The sequence below is a fragment of the Pristis pectinata genome, chromosome 5 (assembly GCF_009764475.1).
Source record: "Pristis pectinata isolate sPriPec2 chromosome 5, sPriPec2.1.pri, whole genome shotgun sequence".
NCBI lineage: Eukaryota > Metazoa > Chordata > Chondrichthyes > Rhinopristiformes > Pristidae > Pristis > Pristis pectinata.
This window is the reverse complement of record NC_067409.1, coordinates 21776553-21798503: the sequence shown is the minus strand read 5'-3', so window position 1 is coordinate 21798503 and position 21951 is coordinate 21776553. Positions and strand designations below refer to the sequence as shown.

The following is a 21951-nucleotide window of genomic DNA, read 5'->3' as shown; positions in this document are numbered from 1 at the left end:
TGCTCATATTGAATGGTGGCACACCCTCATGGGGCCAAATAGACTGTTCCTGCTTCTATTTTCTAATGTTGGTTATTTTCTAAGTGCTTTAGTATTTTTACAGCAATCCAAATTTGGCAGCCTATCATTCCAGATAACGTTGGTACAAGAGATACTGATGATCAAGCTGCAAACCTTATATTAATGAAAGAAAAAATGTTCTAGCTGTAAAAACAAATCAGCTGCCCCTGCAACGTTTACAGACACGGGCACTCGGCTTCAGGACACAAAAAGGCGCATGCGTACCAACACCGTCCAGTTCTGGGACAATACGCATGCGCAGCAACTCTCCCGGTAAGCGCGCAGCGGGGCGCAAGACCGGCGAGTGGCAGCCCCGGGCGCTGGTTGCAGCGCGCATGCGTAATAACACACACACACACACACACACACACACACACAACGCCGCCTGTTCCCTGTCCGCCCCGCCCCTCTCCTGCGACCGATTGTGACATAGAAGGGAGGCGGGCCGGTCGGTGGGCGGCCAATCGACGTTCACGTCTTTCGTTGGCGGGGGGGGCAACCAATGAGGGTGTGGGTTGCTGGTGAGGGTGAGTTGCGGCGTGGGGAGCGGGGTGATGGCGCGGCTGGTCTCGGTGTGGGCTCTGCTGCAGCGGCTGCGGAGCGGCGGGTGAGAGAGCCGGGCGGGCCGTGGCTGTGAAGCCCCGCCCGCCGGGTTGTGGTGCGAGGCACCGTGCGGCCGGCGGCAGGGACGGGTTCGGGGGCTCCCCAGCAGTGGGGCTCGGGGACAGCCCGGGATACCGGCGCTGTGGGCGCGGAGCTTTGATGTGTGTTCTGGGTTCGTGTCTGCGGTTATTGTCAGCCGCAGATGCACCCTGATCCCAGAGGTAGACATTGGCCTGAGGTTGGTCGGTGGGTTGGGGAGACGCTCAGTCTGCTTCAGCTTCATCCCTAGAATACAGCCCCGGGCTGGCGATCATGTGCCCTGACCTCAAGAGGTGTGGAATGGACCGTGGAGGCAAGAGACTGCGGATGATGTAATCTGGAGCAACGAACAGAGAACATTGGGGCTGATTCGATAGGGTCATTTAATGACCTCTTAGATAGGCACGTAGAGGAAAAAATAAAGGGTTGTGGGAGGTGAAGTAGAGGGGGGATAGATTGAATGTGGATAAGGTTTATATAGGTTGGCACAACGTCGTGGGCTGAAGGGCCCATACTGTTCTATGTTTGTGGAATGGACCATGCTTGGTCCATGGGTAAAGTCTGATCCTGGGAATACAGGTTTACTATCTCAGTTGCACTGTGGCCTCTTAAGGATAGATCAACCCAGCAGTTGATCAAATCGGGGCAGAGGCTTTGTTATTATATGCTGAGTAACTTGTATGCTACACTCCCAAACAGCTTCACAGTAGTGTGTGAATGCTGGTCAAATAAATTAAACCAGCCCTTCCTACAGTTGTCTACTACACCAGGACATGCACTGCACTCTAATCTCACTTTTCAAAGGAAGTGATCTAACTCTGGGTGTTAACTCAGAAAAGTGCCTAAAGTTTGGTGCAGCATTTTTTTGCAAAACGTGCTGTCAAACAACTTTTATGCCCTTGCACAGTTTGAAAATATTCACTGTCATCCCAACAGACCTGTGAGGTATCATTCATGGCGATGGAACAGCAGCTCTGCAAGAGAGAAAGCCACCCATTATACCGTTGGGGAGAAAATTCATGGGTTCACTATAAATCAGGTAATTTGCTAATTTATTTACTCTTGTAATTTTTATAAATGACTTGGATGAGGATGTGGAAGGGTGGGTTAGTAAGTTTGCTGATGATATAAAGGTTGGTGGAGTTGTGGATAAATTTTAAATTTTTAAAAATTTTTAAAAGTTTTATTTACAGTGTGGTAACAGGCCTTTCTGGCCCAACGAGTCTGCGCCGCCCATTTTAAACCCAAATTAACCTACCCCTATGTCTTTTTTTAGAATGTGGGAGGAAACCGGAGCACCCGGAGGAAACCCATGCAGACAAGGGAGAATGTACAAACTCCTTACAGACAGCGATCGGAATCAAACCCCGATTGCTGGCGCTGTAATAGCGTCGCGCTAACCGCTACGCTACCGTGTCGCACGTAAAAGTGTAGGAGGTTGCTGTACTTTACAACAGGATATTGACAGAATGCAGAGTGGGGCTGAGAATTGGCAGATGGAGTTCAACCCGGTAAAGTGTGAAGTGATACACTTTGGGAGATCGAATTTGAAGGCAGAATACAAGGTTAATGGCAGGACTCTTAGCAGTGTGGAGGAACAGAGGGATCTTGGGGTCCACGTCCATAGATCCCTCAAGGTTGCTGCACAGGTCAATAGGGTTGTTAAGGAGTATGGTGTTGGGGTATTTAGTTCAAGAGCCGCGATGTGATAAGATATCTTTATTAGTCACATGTAAATCGAAACACACAGTGAAATGCATCTTCTGCATAGTGTTCTGGGGACAGCCCGCAAGTGTCGCCTTGCTTCCGGCGCCAACATGGCATGCCCACAATTTCCTAACCTGTACGTCTTTGGAATGTGGGAGGAAACCGGAGCACCCGGAGGAAACCCACGTAGACACAGGGAGAACGTGCAAATTTCTTACAGACAGTGGCCGGAATTGAACCCGGGTCGCTGGCACTCTAAAGCATTATGCTGACCGCTACACTACTGTGCCTGCCATAGAACTCTGGTTGGACCAAACGGAATATTGTGTTCAGTTCTGGTCACTTCGTTATAGGAAGAATGTGGAAGCTTTAGAGGGGGTGCAGAGGAGATTTACCAGGATGTTGCTTGGATTGGAGAGCATGTCTTATGAGGATAGGTTGAGCGAGCTAGGGCTTTTGTCTTTGGAGAGAAGGAGAATGAGATGTGACTTGATAGAGGTGTACAAGATAAGAGGCATAGATCGAGTGGACAGTCAGAGACTTTTTCCTAGGGTGACAATAGCTTACATGAGGGGACATAATTTTAGGGTGATTGGAGGAAGGTATAAGGGGGATGTCAGGGGTAAGTTTTTTTACACAGAGTGGTGGGTGCATGGAACGCACTGCCTGCAGAGGTCGTGGGGGCAGATACATTAGGGACATTTAAGAGACTCTTAGATAGACACATGAATGATAGAGAAATGGGGGGGCTATGTTGGAGGGAAGGGTTAGATAGATCTTGGGGCAGGATAAAATGTCGGCACAACATTGTGGGCCGAAGGGCCTGTACTGTGCTGTAGCATTCTATGTTCTTTGAAAGGATGATGGTATAATTTTAACAGCTGAATTAGTCTGGAGACTAGAAAATTCATAAAATACTATTGTACTTAATTGGAACACACTAGCATTTAAGTTTTTCTGAATCTAGGAATAACAAATATTTTGGTCAGTGAAATACTTTGAACTGCAAAGTTACTTTTGTAAACACAAACCTGGCGGCCAATTTGTATGGAACAAAGTCCATCAGTCAGAATTGGGGCAAATGGGTAGTTACATTGATATTGGTGAAATGTTCTGTAGTTTGTTCAGCAACTTATGGTGCAGCCTTTGCAAAAGTGCAATGGGATCAGTTAGCCCTGTTTACATGGGCAGGGTTTATAATTTTGCAGGCACTAGATACTGCAGATGCTGTAATCTGGATCAAAAAAACAAACTGCTTGAGGAACTTCATCAGTTTTTCTGCTTTAGAATTTTGCAACTAATTGATAGCACCCCTGCCAATGCAGCATTCCCTCTATTTCAGTAACGAAGTCAGCCTGATAAATTGAATCAGATCCTTGATTGACTGAGGAGTTGTGTGATGGCCCTCTCTTCAGAATATGAATGTTTAAAATTCAGAATGGCACATAACTATGTTTAATGTTCAACTAAGGAAAACATAAATTGTAAAGGAATATTAATATAATATGCTCATCATTTCCCTCCATAACACATTGTAGCACCTAATAGGAGAGATGTGAGTTCAAATTCCTTGCCAGGATTTGAGGTCATAACTTAGCCTGCTGTATCACTTCAGTATTAAGGGACCGTACAATTTTCTTGAAGTAGTATCCTTATATAAGAGACTCTGTTCATTTGGTTCGGGTACATGCTAAGGCCTGGATGAGTTGAAGTAACTGATAAACTAGAACCCACTCGTACTCAAAGAAGCTCCACCCCATTAAGAATTTCTAGAACTATGGAATTTAAAGTGAAGAAATAGGCTATTTGACCATAAACCTATTCTGGTCCCATAGAAGAGTGATCCATTTCATCTGATTCCACTGCCTTTTCCACACAGTCCTGACGTTGGGAGGCTTTAAAGCAAATTGTGTGGAATTAATGGGAAAGTAATTTGAATGAATTTGTCCTGGAAACAAAGTTGGAATTTCAAAAGATCCAGTGATACAATGAGATTTGTTTTATTCAGTGAATTATAAGACCTGAAAGTACTGCATGAAAGGTTGGTGGAAGTAGATTCAATCACTGCTATAAAGAAATTGAACATATATATATTTGAAGGGAGAAAATTTCAGGGATATAGAGAAAAGGCAATGGAATGGGACTATTTGGATAGCACTTCCAAAGCACCAGCATGGTCACATGACCCACTGCTTCACTTTGAGTTCCACATTTCCAGAAATTCCTCGTGGGGAAGAACTGCTCTAAGAGTCTGTTCTAGTTTATCTTCCATTTGCACATTATATTTGTAGCATTCCTCCCCAGTATGAGACCGATGAAAGGAAATCATACAGCTAAATATTCAAAAAAAAGTTTGCAAATTAGTAAGTTAAATAGCAGATTAACATTAGAAAGCAGCATTATATGAAAAGGGTAATTGTTCATCAACAAAACAGAATAATCAGTGTGTCATAGAAATTGTTTCTTGGGTATCCATTTGATATTAGAATATTAGGCTTATAGATACACAAGAGACTGCAGATATTGGAATCTGGAGCAACAAACAATCTGCTGGAGGAATTCAGTGGGTCTTTGGGGGGGGCCTTGCAGGGGGAGGGAATTGTCAATGTTTCGGGTCAAAACCATGCATCAAAACTAGGCTTATAGATCTTGTTAAGATTTTGATTAACTTGTTGTATGAGTGACAGTAATCATGCAGTTTGGCAAGGATTTGCTTTGTTTCTCACCAGGAGTGAAAACACAGTAAAAATCAGAGCTGTGTTTTTATTGTAATGGTCTTTCTTTTCCACAGGTAACAGCAGTTCCTGATCTTTTCCTGACAGCAGTTAAACTTAGCCATGATGATACAGGAGCTCAGTATTTGCATGTGGCAAGGGATGATCCAAACAATCTGTTCAGGTAATTTATAGTAATGGCATACTTAATGTAAATAATCTGGTACATTATCTTATTAATAATCTTTCTGGTGTTCCAATTTTTTTATATTCAATTTGCAGCATATAGGCAGTGTCGATGAGATCAGCATTTATTGCCCTTGAGAAGTGGAGGGCTAACTTTTCAAACCACTGCAGTTCTTCTGATGAAGATCCCTTTTGTTGCAAAGGGAGTTTCAGTATTTTAACCTAGCAATAATGAAGGAATTTACAGTTCAGGAAATATATTGCCAGAGAGTTTAGTATTTGAAACCATAAATGTAGAAACAGCCTGGCATTCTTGTGAAGCCCTTAAATAATTATAATTTACTTTGAAGCATTGAAAAATGTATCTATGATGCAGAAAAATCACTGAATAACATGTTATTCTCTGAAGTTTTAGGTTGATGCAGTTCTCACTGGAATGTGATAGCAGATGGGCAAAAAAGATTATTGAAGGCTTCTACTGAGAGCATACAATCCTAATTTTGTCTTTTTTTTTAAGGTTACTCCTTTTACAATTAACTGACATTGAGGAAATGTGTATATTGTATTTCAGTGTACAATTTCGTACCACGCCACTCAACAGTACAGGTGTTCCTCACATTCTAGAGCATGTCGTACTTTGTGGCTCTGAAAAGTACCAAATTAGAGATCCCTTCTTCAAAATGTTGACCCGATCCCTCTCCACTTTCATGAATGCCTTCACAGGTCAGTATTGATTAATTGTGTTAATTGCTGATGTATCTTAAAAGTTCGAGTTTGATTTTGGATAATTGTGAGAGTGGAACTGATAGAATGAATAACTCAGCATCAAAGAAAAGTATATTTGATTTTTTTCCCCCCTCTATCTTTTGTAGCAAGTGACTACACAATGTATCCATTTTCCACCCAAAATTCAAAAGATTTTCAGAATCTTCTCTCTGTTTACCTTGATGCTGTCTTCTTTCCTTGCCTAAGAGAATTGGACTTCTGGTAAGGTATAAATTTAAGTATGCACTGATATTCTTGAGACATACTTTGTATATTTTTGTACATATTTTGTATATGTGGTATTTGACTTTATTTGTCTTCAGGCAAGAAGGGTGGAGGCTGGAACACGAAACCCCTGGTGATCCATCATCGCCACTTGTCTTTAAAGGAGTTGTATTCAATGAAATGAAAGGTGTATTTGTAAGTCTTCATAAATTGTAATTTAACTTGAACACTGCACATTTGTGGTATTGTAATGCAAAATAAGATTTTATAGAAAAGTTCTCTGTATTTGCTAAACTGATGCTTCATATCTGCATATGGTTTTAGAGGGATTCAATTTAAGTGATTTGATTGTGTTAACCTACAGATGTTCTATCTATTATATTATGAAAACTGAGCTTACTGGGCTGGTGTAAATGGTAGTTTAGCAGGTTAGCTAAGCAAGGTCAAAAAATAACCATGGCTTAAGCTATTACGGTGTTTGTATGAGTGCAAGTAGCCTTTAGGATTGATCTTTTTTTTAAAGTATACATTAATCCTTGTAAAGTAGAGTAACGTTCAGATTCTTATAATTGAACATCATTGGACTCTTGAATGCTTGAGCAGCTTTTTAATTTAAACATAGTTACATCTGAGACCATACAACCATAAACTGCTTTTTAGTTGTCACTTCTTGAACGTTTGGATTTCTCAATGTAAGAGTAGTTGATTTTTAGTTTGTTTATTAGCAAAGTGCCAGTTGACATTTTTTTTCCTATTTGCATCATCTGCATTTTTGTTTCAGGCTAACAACGAGAATCTGTATGCTCAGCACCTACAGAACAAGCTCCTACCTGATCATACCTACTCAGTGATATCTGGAGGTGACCCTTTGCAAATACCTAAGCTTACATGGGAAGAATTAAAGCACTTTCATGCCACACATTACCATCCTAGTAATGCAAGGTATGCTACAGCACCATATAAAAATATTGTGAATACCAAGAGGAGTCCAAGGGTTATTTCTGTATAGCACGACATCCAATTATTAGTTTGAGGATTAATCCAGTTGAAATACTTTTAAATCATTACCATCCCTTCAAGACCTCAACTCCTCCCTATCATCACTGTCATCTATGGATTTTTAGGTTGCGTTACTGTTTAAGATCAAACTTTTTATCTTTTTGGCAATTTAATATTTTCATTCAAGGAAGCAATTCATTTTGCACCATTCATGTATTTGTTTTTTTTTCAGGTGGCTCTAGCCCATAAACAATTTGTTTTCTTTAGAGATGTTGAACTGAAACCCATCAATGAATTCTAAGTTAAGTTGTCAAGCCAACATTTTGTCATTAAGAACAGTGGATAGCTGTGCTGTATTGATATGAGCACAGCTTATTGCTTGAAAATAGTTCTAAGTACAAATTAGATAGTTTTTACATTTATGTACATTTTCAATTTAAAGGAACAGTAGTGCAAATATTTACCTACCAAAGCGTGCTGTTACTTCATTTTTGCTATTTCACAATTGATGGTGCTTGAGCTTCATGAATAAAACTCATCTTTTTACCATTTACAAAGCAGAACTAAGTTTAACTTGCTGTAGGTCCATTGTGAAGAAGTGAGGGGGTATGCAATCCATATCATGGAAATCTAGAGGGGATTTAAAGAAAAAATATCAATGGTATGGTGGTGCTGTGGTCAGTGTTGGTGTTTCACAGGTCCAGTTATCAGGGTTCAGTCCTGTGCTCAGGTGCTGATGATGTGGAGTTGCATCTGACCTTAGGTATTTGCGCCAGTTCTGTTTTTTGTTTCCTACATCCCAAAGATGTGCTAGTTGGTAGGTACGTTGGCAGATGTATATTTCTCCCTAGTGTAGGGTAACTGGCAGGAGAATTGAGAAGTGATAGAGTTGCACAGCATGGAAGCAAGCCTTTTATCCTGGCCCATGCTGACTGAGCTGCCTATGCTAATCCTATTTTCCTGCATTTCGCCCATGTCCCTCTATTCCTTTCCTATCTGTGTACCTGTCCAAATGCTTTTTAAATGCTGTGATTATACTTGCCTTGCCACCACCTCTGGCTACTTGTTTCTTATACTCACAACGCTCTATGTAGAAAAGCTTGCCCTTTAGATCTCTTTTAAATATTTCCTCTCTCTTCCTAAACCTCTGTCCTCTTGTTTTAGACTCTCCTATACTTGGAAAAAGACTGTATCTACCCTTTCTATGCTTAATTTTATAAACCTCTATAAGGTCACCTCACAGCCTCCTGCACTCCAGAATTGGCACACAGATAATGGTGAAAGTGAATTTTATCTGGTATCAGATTTTTGGGTAGTTATTTGTGAATTCTGCTAGGGTGAATTTCCTTTAGCTGAGCTGTTATAATGTGGCAGTTGCCTGTACTCACTGTAACGACATGTGGGACCCTTGTCAAAAAAAGTTAAATCAATTAAAATCTAAGCAGTACTTTGATTCAAAAGCCTAACAGCTCTGTTTCTACAATTTATCCCTTTAGGTTCTTTACCTATGGTGACCTCTCCCTGGAACAACACCTTAAGCAAATCCAGGAAGAGGCACTTTGCAGATTCCAAAGGATTGAACCTGGCACCTCGGTTCCCAAACAGCCACGCTGGAGTGAACCAGTAAGTAAAGATGCCATCTCTCTGGCTCTGGACTAATATCAACAGTGAAACAACAGTGACACAATAGTGCACAATTAACAGTTGTAAAAGTAATCCATATTAGTGTTAGTTTTGGTTTATACACAGTAAGATTGATAATCCTGGTGTAACTTGACCATTGCTAATAGCAGATTATTCTGAATGGATGGCCCCTCATTTTGAAATAGACTACAATTCTGTACATTCCAGCCAAAGGAAGTATTATCCTTGCGTATACCCGATCAAACTGCTTAAGGATGTTTCAATGAAATACCTCTCATTCTTCTAAACTCTAGGGAGTATAGGCTCAGTCAACTTAATTTTTTCCTGTTCATAGATTGCCCAAGCCACGCAGGCATATAGCTTTTTTTCATTAGCGTACTTGGATATCTTGCTCTTAGTTCCTTCATCCAGATTATTGCTACACACTATGGACGGCATCGATCTCCATGGCTCTTCACTATGATGACCTTTCTTCAAGAAAAAGACCCGTTTATTCCCACGGTTTTCTGATCTCGATCCTCAATACATACTTGTATATTGTACATCACTGATATCCAATCCCAAATCCAGTAACTTTGTTGTGTTGCAGTTTATTGACAACCTTCTGAAAAGTTCAAATACACCACATTAACTGGTGTTATGAATCGTAATAAATAGATTTGTAAATCATGGTTTCCCTTTCGTGAATCCATGTTGACCTTTCTTAACCTATAATTTTCTAAATGTCCTGTTACCACTTCCTTAATAATAATGTATTCCAGAATTTCCCCTCGTGTTGTCAGAGTTCAGGTCTATTGTTACCTGTTTTCTTTCTCTTTCTTTCTGGAAAAAGCAGGGTTACATTTCAGTGGAGGACTACTAGAAGTAGAATACTTCAAATGAGATATTGGGTTGTGGAGCCAAGTAAAATATGGTATTATTTGACAACAAAAGAGTAGACCTCTTTATCAAGAAACAGAATATTTTCCAAATGTTCTGTCTTGATAAAGTCAACTCTTTTGTTTTCTGTTACTTTTGGTGCAAATTGGCTGATCCCTGTTCGTTCATCTTACTGGGCTGGCAAATACTTGAAGTATTTAATTGGCTTTGAACTCCTCTGAGATGTCCTGAAATGTATCCACATCAATGGAAACTCTCTTAATATTTAAATACAGAGAATATTGGAGTGACCTTACAGAAATGCTTAATTAAAAGTTGCATTTCATTATGGTATGATGACAACAAAATTATGGTTTGTATCTACTTGTGCTTCTGATTAAACTGGCTTTGCTATACTTTTGTAAAGAAATTAATGCTAATGGAGGTGGTGTAAGAACGAAAAATATTGGATCAATGGTAGAACTTGTTTGGTACTTTCATTTGATATAAATGCAAAGTATCCCTTTTTTTATTGTACAAAAAATTGTAATGCATTATTTATTGTTTCTGCTGTGGCACTATTTTTCCTCCAGAGGGAGTTCCATGTTCCTTGTGGGTCAGACTCGATGGCTCCTGATCCAGCTAAGCAAACTACATACAGTGTGAGCTACTTGTTAGGCGAGTGAGTATATTGAATTCTTTTCCTATTCTTGTCTTTCTACACAAGAAATTGAAGTGTGCACTAATGAGCATGCTATATTTCAAATAAGCCAATTATAGATGTAATTGGATGCATAGTTTCCTTTTGGGTCACATTTGTTTTAATGTCTTTCCGCCTCATCACTTTGCACAAGTTTTTAGATGCTTTTCATAAATTCAGATGTTTTTAGCAGTGTTATTTAAAGTATTGAAAATGAAATTTAATTCTGCTGTTCATGTATTAGTCGATGTAATTTTTTAAAAATGTAAATGCATTCGATGTTTTAAGTAAGCTAGTTATCTGTATTATCTATAGTACCTTATTTAAAATTTCACCTTTAAACAAATGCATGAGTACTTTTTCAGTAATTTATGCAAAAATAAAATGAATCTGCATTTTTGCCAATAAATGGAAATTAGATTCTTTCTTTTTAAATAAGTAGTTAATCTCTGAGCTTCCGCGACAGAAGTATTAGCCAGAATGCAAGGAGAACTACTTGGTAGAGTCAAAGGATAATTTAAGTTCATCTAAGAAATGAGATGGGACTTTTGTTGAACATCTCATTGAAAAGGCAGTATCTGACAGTGCAAAATTTAGTCAAAGCCAAATTTAGCCAAAGTGCTTAGTTAGATTAATTGTCAAGGTAAAAACAGCAAAACAGAAAATCTTTGTTATCCCAGGAGGTTCATCTCCCAACTATGTCCATCACAACCTTCTGCACCAAGCCCTTCAGCCCAACCTGTCCATGCTGACCAAGATCTCCATCTGAGCTAGTCCCATTTGCCTCTAAACCTTTTTTATCCATGTACCTGCTTAAATGTCTTTTAAACATTGTAATTGTATCTGATTCTATAGCTTCTTCTGGCAGCTTGTTCCATATACCCACCACCCTTCTCTTCATATACAGTGTCTATAATATATACAGTGGCATGCAAAAGTTTGGGCACCCCTGGTCAAAATTTCTGTTACTGTGAATAGCTAATCGAGTAAAAGATGACCTGATTTCCAAAAGGCATAAAGCTAAAGATGACACATTTCTTTAATATTTTAAGCAAGATTACTTTTTCATTTCCATCGTTTACAGTTTCAAAATTACGAAAAAGGAAAAGGGCCCAAAGCAAAAGTTTGGGCACCCTGCATAGTCAGTACTTAGTAACACCCCCTTTGGCAGGTATCACAGCTTGTAAACGCTTTCTGTAGCCAGCTAAGAGTCTTTAAATTCTTGTTTGGGGGATTTTCGCCCATTCTTCCTTGCAAAAGGCTTCTAGTTCTGTGAGATTCTTGGGCCGTCTTGCATGCACTGCTCTTTTGAGGTCTATCCACAGATTTTCAATGATGTTTAGGTCGGGTACTGTGAGGGCCATGGCAAAACCTTCAGCTTGTGCCTCTTGAGATAGTCCATTGTGGATTTTGAGGTGTGCTTAGGATCGTTATCCTGTTGTAGAAGCCATCCTCTTTTCGTCTTCAGCTATTTTTACAGATGGTGAGATATTTGCTTCCAAAATTTGCTAGTATTTAATTGAATTCATTCTTCCCTCTACCAGTGAAATGTTCACCGTGCTACTGGCTACAACACAAGCCCAAAGCATGATCGATCCAACCCCTTGCTTAACAGTTGGAGAGGTGTTCTTTTCGTGAAATTCTGCACCCTTTTTTCTCCAAACATACCTTTGCTCATTGCGGCCAAAAAGTTCTATTTTAACTTCATCAGTCCACAGGACTTGTTTCCAAAATGCATCAGGCTTGTTTAGATGTTCCTTTACAAACTTCTGACGCTGAATTTTGTGGTGAGGACGCAGGAAAAGTTTTCTTCTGAAGACTCTTCCATGAAGGTCATATTTGTGCATGTGTCACTGCACAGTAGAACAGTGCACCACCACTCCAGAGTCTGCTAAATCTTCCTGAAGGTCTTTTGCAGTCAAACGGGGGTTTTGATTTGCCTTTCTAGCAATCTTGCGAGCACTTCTCTCAAAGTTTTCTTGGTCTTCCAGACTCAACTTGACCTCCACTGTTCCTGTTAGCTGCCATTTCTTAATTACATTACGAACTGAGGAAACGGCTACATGAAAACACTTTGCTATCTTTTTATAGCCTTCTCTTGCTTTGTGGGCATCATTTATTTTAATTTTCAGAGTGCTAGGCAACTGCTTAGATGAGCCCATGGCTGCTGATTGTTGGGACATGATTTCAGGGGTCAGGGTATTTATAAAGATTTGAAATTTGCATCACCTGGCCTTTCCTAATGATGACTGTGAACAAGCCATAGCCCTAACCAGCTAATGAAGGTCTGAGACCTTGGTAAAAGTTATGAGAGCTCAGATCTCTTGGGGTGCCTAAACTTTTGTGTGGTGCTCCTTTTTTTCACTCTAAGATTGTACAAAACAAAAATAATACACTAATCTTGCTTAAAATGTTGAAAAGAATGTTTCATCTTTACCTTTATGACTTTTGGAGATGAGTTCATCTTCTACTCACTTAACTATTCACAGTAACAGAAATTTTGACCATGGGTGCCCAAACTTTTGCATGCCACTGTGTGTGTGTGTGTGTGTATGTATTCATATTCATTCCCTTCTGGTCCCTTTCATCTTTCCCCTCTCCTCTTAAGTCTATGTTATCTAGTTTTAGACTATCCCACCCAGGGAAAAGGATTTTGACTGCCCACCTTATGATTTTATATTCCTTTATAATGTCACCCCTCATCCTCCTATGCTCTTTGGGGGGGAGGGGGAGTGGTGGAGTCCTAGCTGCCTCTTATAACTCAAGCCCTCCAGTCCTGGTAACATCCTTGGGCTCCTTTCTGTATCTTTTCCGGCTTAATGACATCCTTCCTATAGCTGGGAGACCAGAAACGCACGCAATACTTCAAGCGTGGTCTCACCAATGACTTGTACAGTTATAACATGATGTCCCAACTCCTATACATCAAATTCAGCAGTTTCAGATGTTCAGCCATTCCCAATCTTTCTCAGTCTTTTTCCACCTCCCTCAATTTTTAATTTCAGGTTTCATTCATTGCCATCCTCCTTCAGCCAGCACGAACGTGACTGGTTTCATTCAATCTCTTTTGGTCTCCCCTGTGGGTCATAGACCTTCTTAATTCTGCTGTTCTCCACTTTCTCTACAACATTAATTATTTTTATCTCTATCTTCCCCAATTCTCATGAAAGAACCTGAAACTATAACTCTTTCTCTCTTAGTGGATGCTGCTGGACTTGCTGAATATTTCCAGTATTTTCTGTTTTTATTTCAGATTTCCACCATCTGCACTATTTTGCTTCTGCTTTATACATTGAGGTGTTAATCTACTGTGTTACAATATATGTGCACGTACACACACACACACACTTTATATATATATATATATATATATATATATATATATATATATAGTATATACTGTATATAAAGTAGTGAATTGAAAATGTGTTGGAATATCAGTAGTCTGGAAGATCTGCTGGTCTGGCAGCAACAAAGCCCCAGGTGTGCTAGATTAATGGAGTTTTACTGTAATTGGTTTAATAGCACCATATAGCATTTTATATTAAAAAGCTATATTTTTTTTTATTAACTTCATGTGGTTTAAGAATGAGGGGGAAAATACTTTTATTCCAAATGTGTTTTTTTTAAATATCTTCCCACAGCATCACCGATACTTTTGAAACATTCATTCTAAGTCTTGTATCATCTTTGCTGGTTTCTGGACCCAATTCTCCCTTTTACAAAGCGTTGATTGATGCCAGGATTGGCACAGACTTTGCTCCTGTTGTTGGGTAAGCTTAGTTTTGTTGTACTCTTTCTCCTTTATTCAGTATTTAAACTGTTAGTAATTAGTTTGATTATGAAATACTTAACCAGTTTTGTAGTCACTTATGGAAAGTATGTTTGGTTTTCCAGATATGATGGAAGCACAAGAGAGGCTTGCTTTAGTATTGGGCTGCAAGGCATCGCAGAACAAGACATTAAAACTGTGAAACAGATCATCGAGAAAGTAATTGACGAAGTAATTGAGTGCGTAACCTGCTCTATAAACATAATGAATAGTTTAATTACAGTTTAATAGAGTTGAAAGTATGCTTTGCACAGAGTGATGCTGCTGAGTATGTTCCCTTCTCACCTTCAGTGCTGCGTGCACTATGCTGTGGGAAGTGCTGTGGAGATGACAGTCACTTCCTTACTGGAGGGAAGGCTCCTGGATGAAGTATTAATCCATCTGCTCCTCTGCACACCACCTGTCTGGGTCAAACATTACAAATAGATATATGGTGTTAGGTCACCTATTGTGTTGGCGAAACGACTTGAAAATCACACATGCTTGCAATAGGCTCTGTTCTGTGTCATTTCATAAAGTCTCTGTTTATTACATCCTTTGTAATAATCATGCCCATGGCTCAATTTAAATGCAAGGTTTGTTGCCTGCACCAAGTTATTAATAGCAGGTACAACTAAATTTCTAGACCTAACGATGAGTAAATGAGGAAAAACTGATTGCCTTGTAGTCCCCCAATAGTCTTTGTACCTCAATTTCTATGATATGTATTTGTCAAACAGAAATATAGTAGTCCCTCAGCACAGAGACAGGCCTTTCAGTCCATGTTTGAGGAATGTTTGATGTCTCTGGGCCTGTACCCTATGGAGTTCAGAAGGCTGAGGGGGGGATCTCGTTGAAACTTACTGGATCAGAAAGGCCTGGATAGAGTGGACATTAAGAGGATGTTTCCAATAAGAGAGTCTGGGATCTGAGGGGCAAAGCCTCTGAATAAAGGGATGTCCTTTCAAAACTGAATTGAGGAGGAATTTCTTCAGCCAGATGGGGGTGAATCTATGGCTATTTATTGCCACAGAGGGTCATGGAGGCCAAGTCATTGGGTGTATTTAAGGCAGAGATTGGTACCGCTTGATTGGTAAGGGGGTTATGGGAAGAAAGCAGGACAATGGGATTGGGGAAAAGAGAGTTAGCCGTGATTGAATGGTGGAGCAGACTCAATGGGCCGATTGCTGCTCCTATATCTTTATGGTCTATCTTCATACTGACCATTTATTCTGATCCCATTTACCAGCACTTGGTCTGTGGTCTTCTATGCTTTGGCAATTCAGATGTTAATTTAGATATTTGTATGTTCACTCACTTCCTCAGATTCCCTCTAACCCTCTTGCCCATCACCATAAACTGTCCTCTAGTTTTAGATTCTGCCATGGGGGAAAAGCTGTCTACCCTATGCATGCCCCATGTCCATTAATATTTCCTTGAGTGTTTACTTACATGTTTAAAGTTGCATCTTTTTCTCAATTAAAAGGAAAGGATTTGAGGAAGAGAGAATAGAAGCACTTCTTCACAAGATTGAAATTCAGTTGAAACACCAGACCACCAATTTTGGCCTTGCATTGGCATCAGTAAGTTGCTGTTTACCTTGTCCACACGATGGCATACTAGCCACACTAGTGTGTACTGTGTAGAATGAGTGTACCACAAGAGGGTGTTATAATGTAGTTAATGCATGGTCTAATAGTAATTGGTATTACTATCATATGTCACAATTGTGAACTGTTTGAAGTTATCCTTTTTAAAGTTTGATTTTTTTTTGTGTTATAGTTATAAAAATAACGTTTTCACACTGAGGGAATAGTGTATTATTGAGACAACATGTTTTGCTGTATATTATTAATCTAGTTTTAGATTTACTGGCTATAATTTCAGAGTTTGTATGACAGCTGTTAAATGTAGTAAATGCATTCATAATGTGATAACAGAATTCAGGAGGAAATAAGCAGACAAGTGAAACCACACGTGAATGTGAACAGGAGGAGTGCTCAGATGTACTTATTTGAGTATACACTAATGGCCCAGATGAGTAGGTAGTATCACTTCAAAATTTGCATTTGGCAAAAATCATCTGGCATGATGGATCGGACCAACGCCATCCCATTTATTCTGGTTCACTCGCTGGTTGCTTTGTTACTCAACTGGGAGCTTCACTGAGAAATGAAAACACACTAGATATTTTGAGTTCATCTAAATCTATTGGAAACTACAGCCACAAATCTCTTTTTGCCACCCCTTTTCCCTTTCTGCCAAGCAGTTGTTATTGGATGCAAAAACAAAAAAATGACCTGTCCACTGATTAGAACTCAGTATTGTATCCAATTTTGAGCATTGCACTTAAGGCCATGGATAGGATAGTTGCCAGGATGAGGGAATTCCATTCTATGGCAAGATGTCATCCCTACGCACAAATGAAATCCCATAATATTACTGACTTCAAAGGTCCAATGCGCATACATGCGTTCATTCCTACGAATGGCAGAACTAGTTTCCCCTCTGTCTCCACTTCTAGTGATCTTTCTTATCAGTCTTGCGTGCTTTTGATGCAATTCATTACAATACTGTGGCGATAAGGTAACAGTATTGAGTAATATTTGTGTATTTTCCGATTTACGGACAAAACTGACTTGTGGGCACCTGTAAAATCAGAACCCATCCGTAACCCTGGGACGGCATGTACAAGCTTAAGTAATTCTGAGTTTAGAGGCTTGTTGACGTAATGAAGTAATATAATGTATGATCTTAGAGGGTTTTTTTTATTTGAAATGCTTCTTTACGTTCTGTTTGGGTGTGATCTTAATTCAAGTTATTAGAAATTAAATATTTTCCTTTTAATAACAATCATGGATTTTTGTCTTTGTGTTTGTGACTAGCATGTTGCAACAAACTGGAATCATGATGGGGATCCTATAGAGCTGCTGCAGATTGGTGAAAAGGTGACGAGGTTTAGACAATCCTTGAAAGAAAATCCTTGTTTCTTGCAGGATAAAATCAGGCACTATTTCAAGGTAAGGGCAATGAAATTGAATGTTTTATTCGTGACTATCATTATGTAAGCTAATCTTTAAAAATTAACTCAAATTAATTGTCAGTAAATAGTTTTCATTTCATGAGATTGTTATTTAAAAATTTTATATTTAATTTTTATATAAATATACATTTTATTTTTGCTTTTGCAACAGTGTTTGCTTGTCAGCTTCAGAGCCAGCCATGCAGCTTGGCACTGGAGGGCAGGCAGTTTCAATTTCTATTCCCCATTGTTTGTATTTTAAAACAACTAGCAACTTAAGTGCTCACTTTTTTTCAGCTCCCACTTTATTGAATTCCATGAAAAAAGATTGACAAAGGATGTAATAAAATTTGTCATCATGAGACTGCTAAATCCAGTGCCATATGTACTGCAATGTGTATAGTTTTTTAGTTAATAGTACTTAAACCATATGCAAGCATTACCTTCAACTGTAATTTTCTCAGAGGCTCTTACCAAATTGGCCAAAAACAATGAACTAGTTAATTTGGATAACTGCTTATTTATTCTCTCAGAATGCTTAATATCATTCTTTCCCTGAATTTCTAGTTTATCTCTTTATCTCCTCATGTTGAAGTATTTAATGACCTTAAATTCTTTGGTACAGTTTTCCTTTCCTAATAGGTACTTTTAAAACCTAAAAGTTTGAATCTTTTTTCCCATGGCCTCTGTCAGAACTCTTCGATGTAAATCGTGAACTGCTATTGTTTTCAAAATAAATCGCCTTATTCTACACTTTGCAATGAAGGCTGTGTATTTTGCAAAGCTAGTTACCTCCATCATAAATCCTTTGGTAATATTTCTTTCTGAAGGCATGTTTTGTTATAATGTAGCTATAATTTTGGATGTTTATTGTAATCCAGGAAAACCCTCACCGGTTGGCCTTGTCAATGAGTCCAGATGAAGGTTATTTGGAAAATCAGGCTAATGCTGAAAAAGGAACTCTACAAGAGAAGGTCAACTCCCTATCTGTGGAAGAAAGGAAAAAGATATATGAAAAAGGTGACTTTCTCTAGTGGTTGGGTATCATTTTATTAAATATTTTTAATCACTTTTTCCCTTTCTAATCTGGAAGATGCTCAACTGTGATGTTGTGCATTTTCACAAGCACCTATAACCCTACAGGACCTTTCCCACGTGGCCATTTTGAAAATAAAGCAGCAAGTGGCAAACAGCTATTTACTGCTGGAAGACACTGTACCTAAACTATCATCACAAGATGCCTATGGATGAGTATTTTACAACAGCAAGCATTATTGGTGAAGAGCAGGGGGAGTCCTTGGTGACTTTCTTATAACTTAATGTTATGCCGACTCCACTCTGAGAACCCTAGTTCCTGGGGCTTCCTAGCCTCTGAGTTAGTGTTAAACCAATGGTAACTTTATCTTGTACATTGTTTAGACTGAATAAAACATCGACAGCAAATCATAGATTAAAAATGCATTCTGAGTGTTCAATTCAGAAATTGTCTTGTCCATGGAGTATTGGCAAATGTTATTGCAGAAACACTTGGATGTTCAGTTTAAGAATTAATTTCACGGACTTTGAATCAAAATCTGTTTAAATATAACTTTGCATTCCTGTCTACTTGTGGTTAACCGATCATCCCTTTGTTTATCAAGAATCTATTTGATTCTCCCTTAAGAATGCTCAAAGATCTTTGAGAAAGGGTTTCAAAGACTTGTAAGAAAAAAACACTCATCTGTCTAAAGTAGACAACTCCTTATTTTCAAACCCTTAGCTTTAGATTCACTCATAACAGGAACTAGCCTCCTCTCATCTACCAAATCAAGGTCCATCAGGATCTTGTGTATTTCAATCAAGTATCTTGTTGCTGTTTTAAACTCCAGCAGGTATAACTTTGATTTGCACAACCTTTCCTTGTAAGATATCCCATCTGTTCCAGTTACTGAGTAAACACATTAACATCCTCCTTTAAATAAGGAGACTAATACTGTACACAGTACTCCACATATGGTCTCACTTGCTTTATCTAACTGAACCCATAACCTTCCTACTTTTGCATTCACAATAGATAACATTGTTACTTTACCTAATTACCTGCTCAACCTGTATACTAGCCTTTTGCAAAGGTTCAATAAGAGATATAATAGTGATTCTAAAGGTGGTATTAGTATGAAGACTCATTCAGAAGTTTTGCTTTAGATATTTCAGCAATTTGGTTTGTGATTATTACGATAGTTAATGCTAATTCTGTTTTCTGATTTATCAGATATTTTAAATATATTAGTTATCAATATGCAATGTGATTAATTACGTAAGATCCTTTTACTTTCTCAGGGCTGGAACTAATAGCTGCACAGAGCACAGCTCAAGATGTGTCCTGTCTCCCAGCACTTAAAATTTCTGATATTCAGCAAACATTTCCTTTGACACCTGTTGAAATGGATTATGTAGGTAAGACTGTTAACCTGCATAGGGCTATCATAGTTTAGTGCAAACTTTGACTAAATTGATGCTTGGAAAGGCTGTTAGAAGCTATTTGTGTACCTTCAGTGCCCTTTACAAAAGTTTAGAAATAGACATGAAATGTTGGCTTTATCAGTGCTGTCCACATCCTGTGAATGAACAAAACAATATCTGAGCGATCGCTTCTCGTTTAATATTTGTTGTATCTTGCCAGGATGGGCAAAATCTTTGCCCACATCCTACTCAGTTTTACCATTGGTGTTAGATGGTCTCAGAAGTGTCTTCCTGGCATAACATTTTAATCTCTGAATTTTTAGTAACAGTTTAACTACTTATTGGAAGACACAAATCTATCAGCTGTATAAAGACATAATTAACCAGCATATAGATCTTCCTTTATAATTTGTTTGGAGAGGTTAATGTTGACAGGCTTGCTTAATTTTGTAAATCAAATCAATCTTGTTCATTGAAAAAGAACCCTAGAAAAATGGTTATGACAGCACCTAAAAAGTCTAATGATGAAGAAGTAAATTACTATTATGAACAACCAAATGTCAAAGTTTGTAAGGTATCAGTTCTGTTGGAAATCTTCATTGATTAAAAGGATACGAAGATAACGGTGTCATTCTGAATAAATTGAATTTGGAAATAAAGAAGTGAAGAGAGGTTTAAATATTGTGAGGTTAGTTTGTGTCTGTTTAAATTTGCAGTAAAATATGAGACATGGACATTCATTGTGAGCCAGTGACTACATTGAATTTACCTTTTGAAACTTACCATATTGACTTTATTCTGCTCTATTTACTTTTAGGTGGAGAAGTGCCCATTCAGTATTGTAATCAGCCAACCAATGGCATTGTTTATTTCAGGGCTTTCACTAGCCTTAATACTTTGCCTGAAGAGCTGAAGCCATATATACCACTGTTCTGCAATGTGATTACAAGGCAAGTTAGTGAAGTTTATAGATGCTTAGATTAGCTTTTACAGTTGTAAAGAAAATGAAATTTTTGCATTTATTCACATTACCTTGAAAGCTGACAGGTGCATAGTTATTCACACAAAATCAGAAGTTGTTGCCTGATTCCTCTAATGAATTTGAGAAATTAAACTTTTTAAAAATACTCTAACAAGACTTGAATATGTTCAACCTTCTTAAATGAAAGATAATGAAGTATACTAAATCATTACTGAAGAACAACCTGTGTCTTAGAAAATTTGTGGAATGTCAATTTTCTTTGATTAAATATTTCAAAGACTTTTTAAGATAACTACTTTTTGTCAACCTTAAGCTCATTTTTTGGTGCCAAATTTGATTTCTGTATTCTTCACTGTGATTGGCTGAGTGCTTATTTGATCTGTTTGATGACATCACTTTTGTTAGACCTTGGTAATCCTCTATTGTTGATGTCAGAAAACATGAAATCTACACAGTGCTGGATCTTGTTGGGCAATGTTCTTTGAGGCACAGGGGTGTGACTGTTGATAAAATCTCGGCTGTGGTTGTATGAACTTAATATTGATTAAAAAAAGATTTGATGTAGATCTTTATAAATTTATATTAGATTTAAAGACCTATATTTTACTTCATGTTTTTTAAATTTAGGATGGGCTGTGGGAACTTAAATTATAGAGAGCAGGCACAACGGATTGAGTTGAAGACTGGAGGAATGTCTGCCTCGCCTAAGATTCTCCAAGATAATGAAAACTTGGATATGTATGAACAGGTACAGCATATTGGATCTAAACTAGAAACATTAGGCAGAATAAACTACAAGTATTAGGTATGACATTTATTCACACTAGGAATGAAAACATTCTCAAATTTAAAGTAACCAAACAAAACTTCACATCAGTTCCAAACCCGTAAAATTAGTGGTTGAGGGCTTTCCATTAAAAAAAAGTTAAAGCTATTGCTTTTATAATAAATTAACTCTACGTGTAAATGAAAGCTGCTAAACTGAAAACAAATAATATGTCAAGATGGCATGATTTGTAAGAGTCCTATTGTTCACACTCGTAAATATTTTGAGAGGGCGCTGTATAACTCTGAGAGAACTCAGTTATACAGCATGGAAACTAGCCCATCTATTTCATGCTGATCAAGGTGCCTTCCTGAGCTAGTCCCATTTACCTGTATTTGGCCCATATCCCTCTAAACCTTTCCTCTCCA

General features: G+C 38.5%; 1 protein-coding gene across 1 annotated transcript in view; it reads left to right on the top strand.

Annotated features, from left to right (window-relative positions):
• The first annotated feature begins 589 nt into the window (after positions 1–589).
• pitrm1 (pitrilysin metallopeptidase 1) overlaps positions 590–21951 on the top strand; it is a 40054-nt gene continuing 18692 nt past the window's right edge. The window contains exons 1-17 of the mRNA XM_052016619.1: positions 590–667; positions 1639–1741; positions 5201–5307; positions 5881–6032; positions 6182–6296; positions 6398–6494; positions 7081–7241; positions 8795–8921; positions 10394–10482; positions 14145–14273; positions 14398–14511; positions 15798–15894; positions 17197–17331; positions 18215–18353; positions 19653–19769; positions 20593–20725; positions 21385–21505. Of these exons, the coding sequence (XP_051872579.1) occupies positions 615–667; positions 1639–1741; positions 5201–5307; positions 5881–6032; positions 6182–6296; positions 6398–6494; positions 7081–7241; positions 8795–8921; positions 10394–10482; positions 14145–14273; positions 14398–14511; positions 15798–15894; positions 17197–17331; positions 18215–18353; positions 19653–19769; positions 20593–20725; positions 21385–21505 (1989 nt within the window). The 5' untranslated portion in view covers positions 590–614. The remainder of the gene's footprint in view (positions 668–1638; positions 1742–5200; positions 5308–5880; positions 6033–6181; positions 6297–6397; positions 6495–7080; positions 7242–8794; positions 8922–10393; positions 10483–14144; positions 14274–14397; positions 14512–15797; positions 15895–17196; positions 17332–18214; positions 18354–19652; positions 19770–20592; positions 20726–21384; positions 21506–21951) is intronic.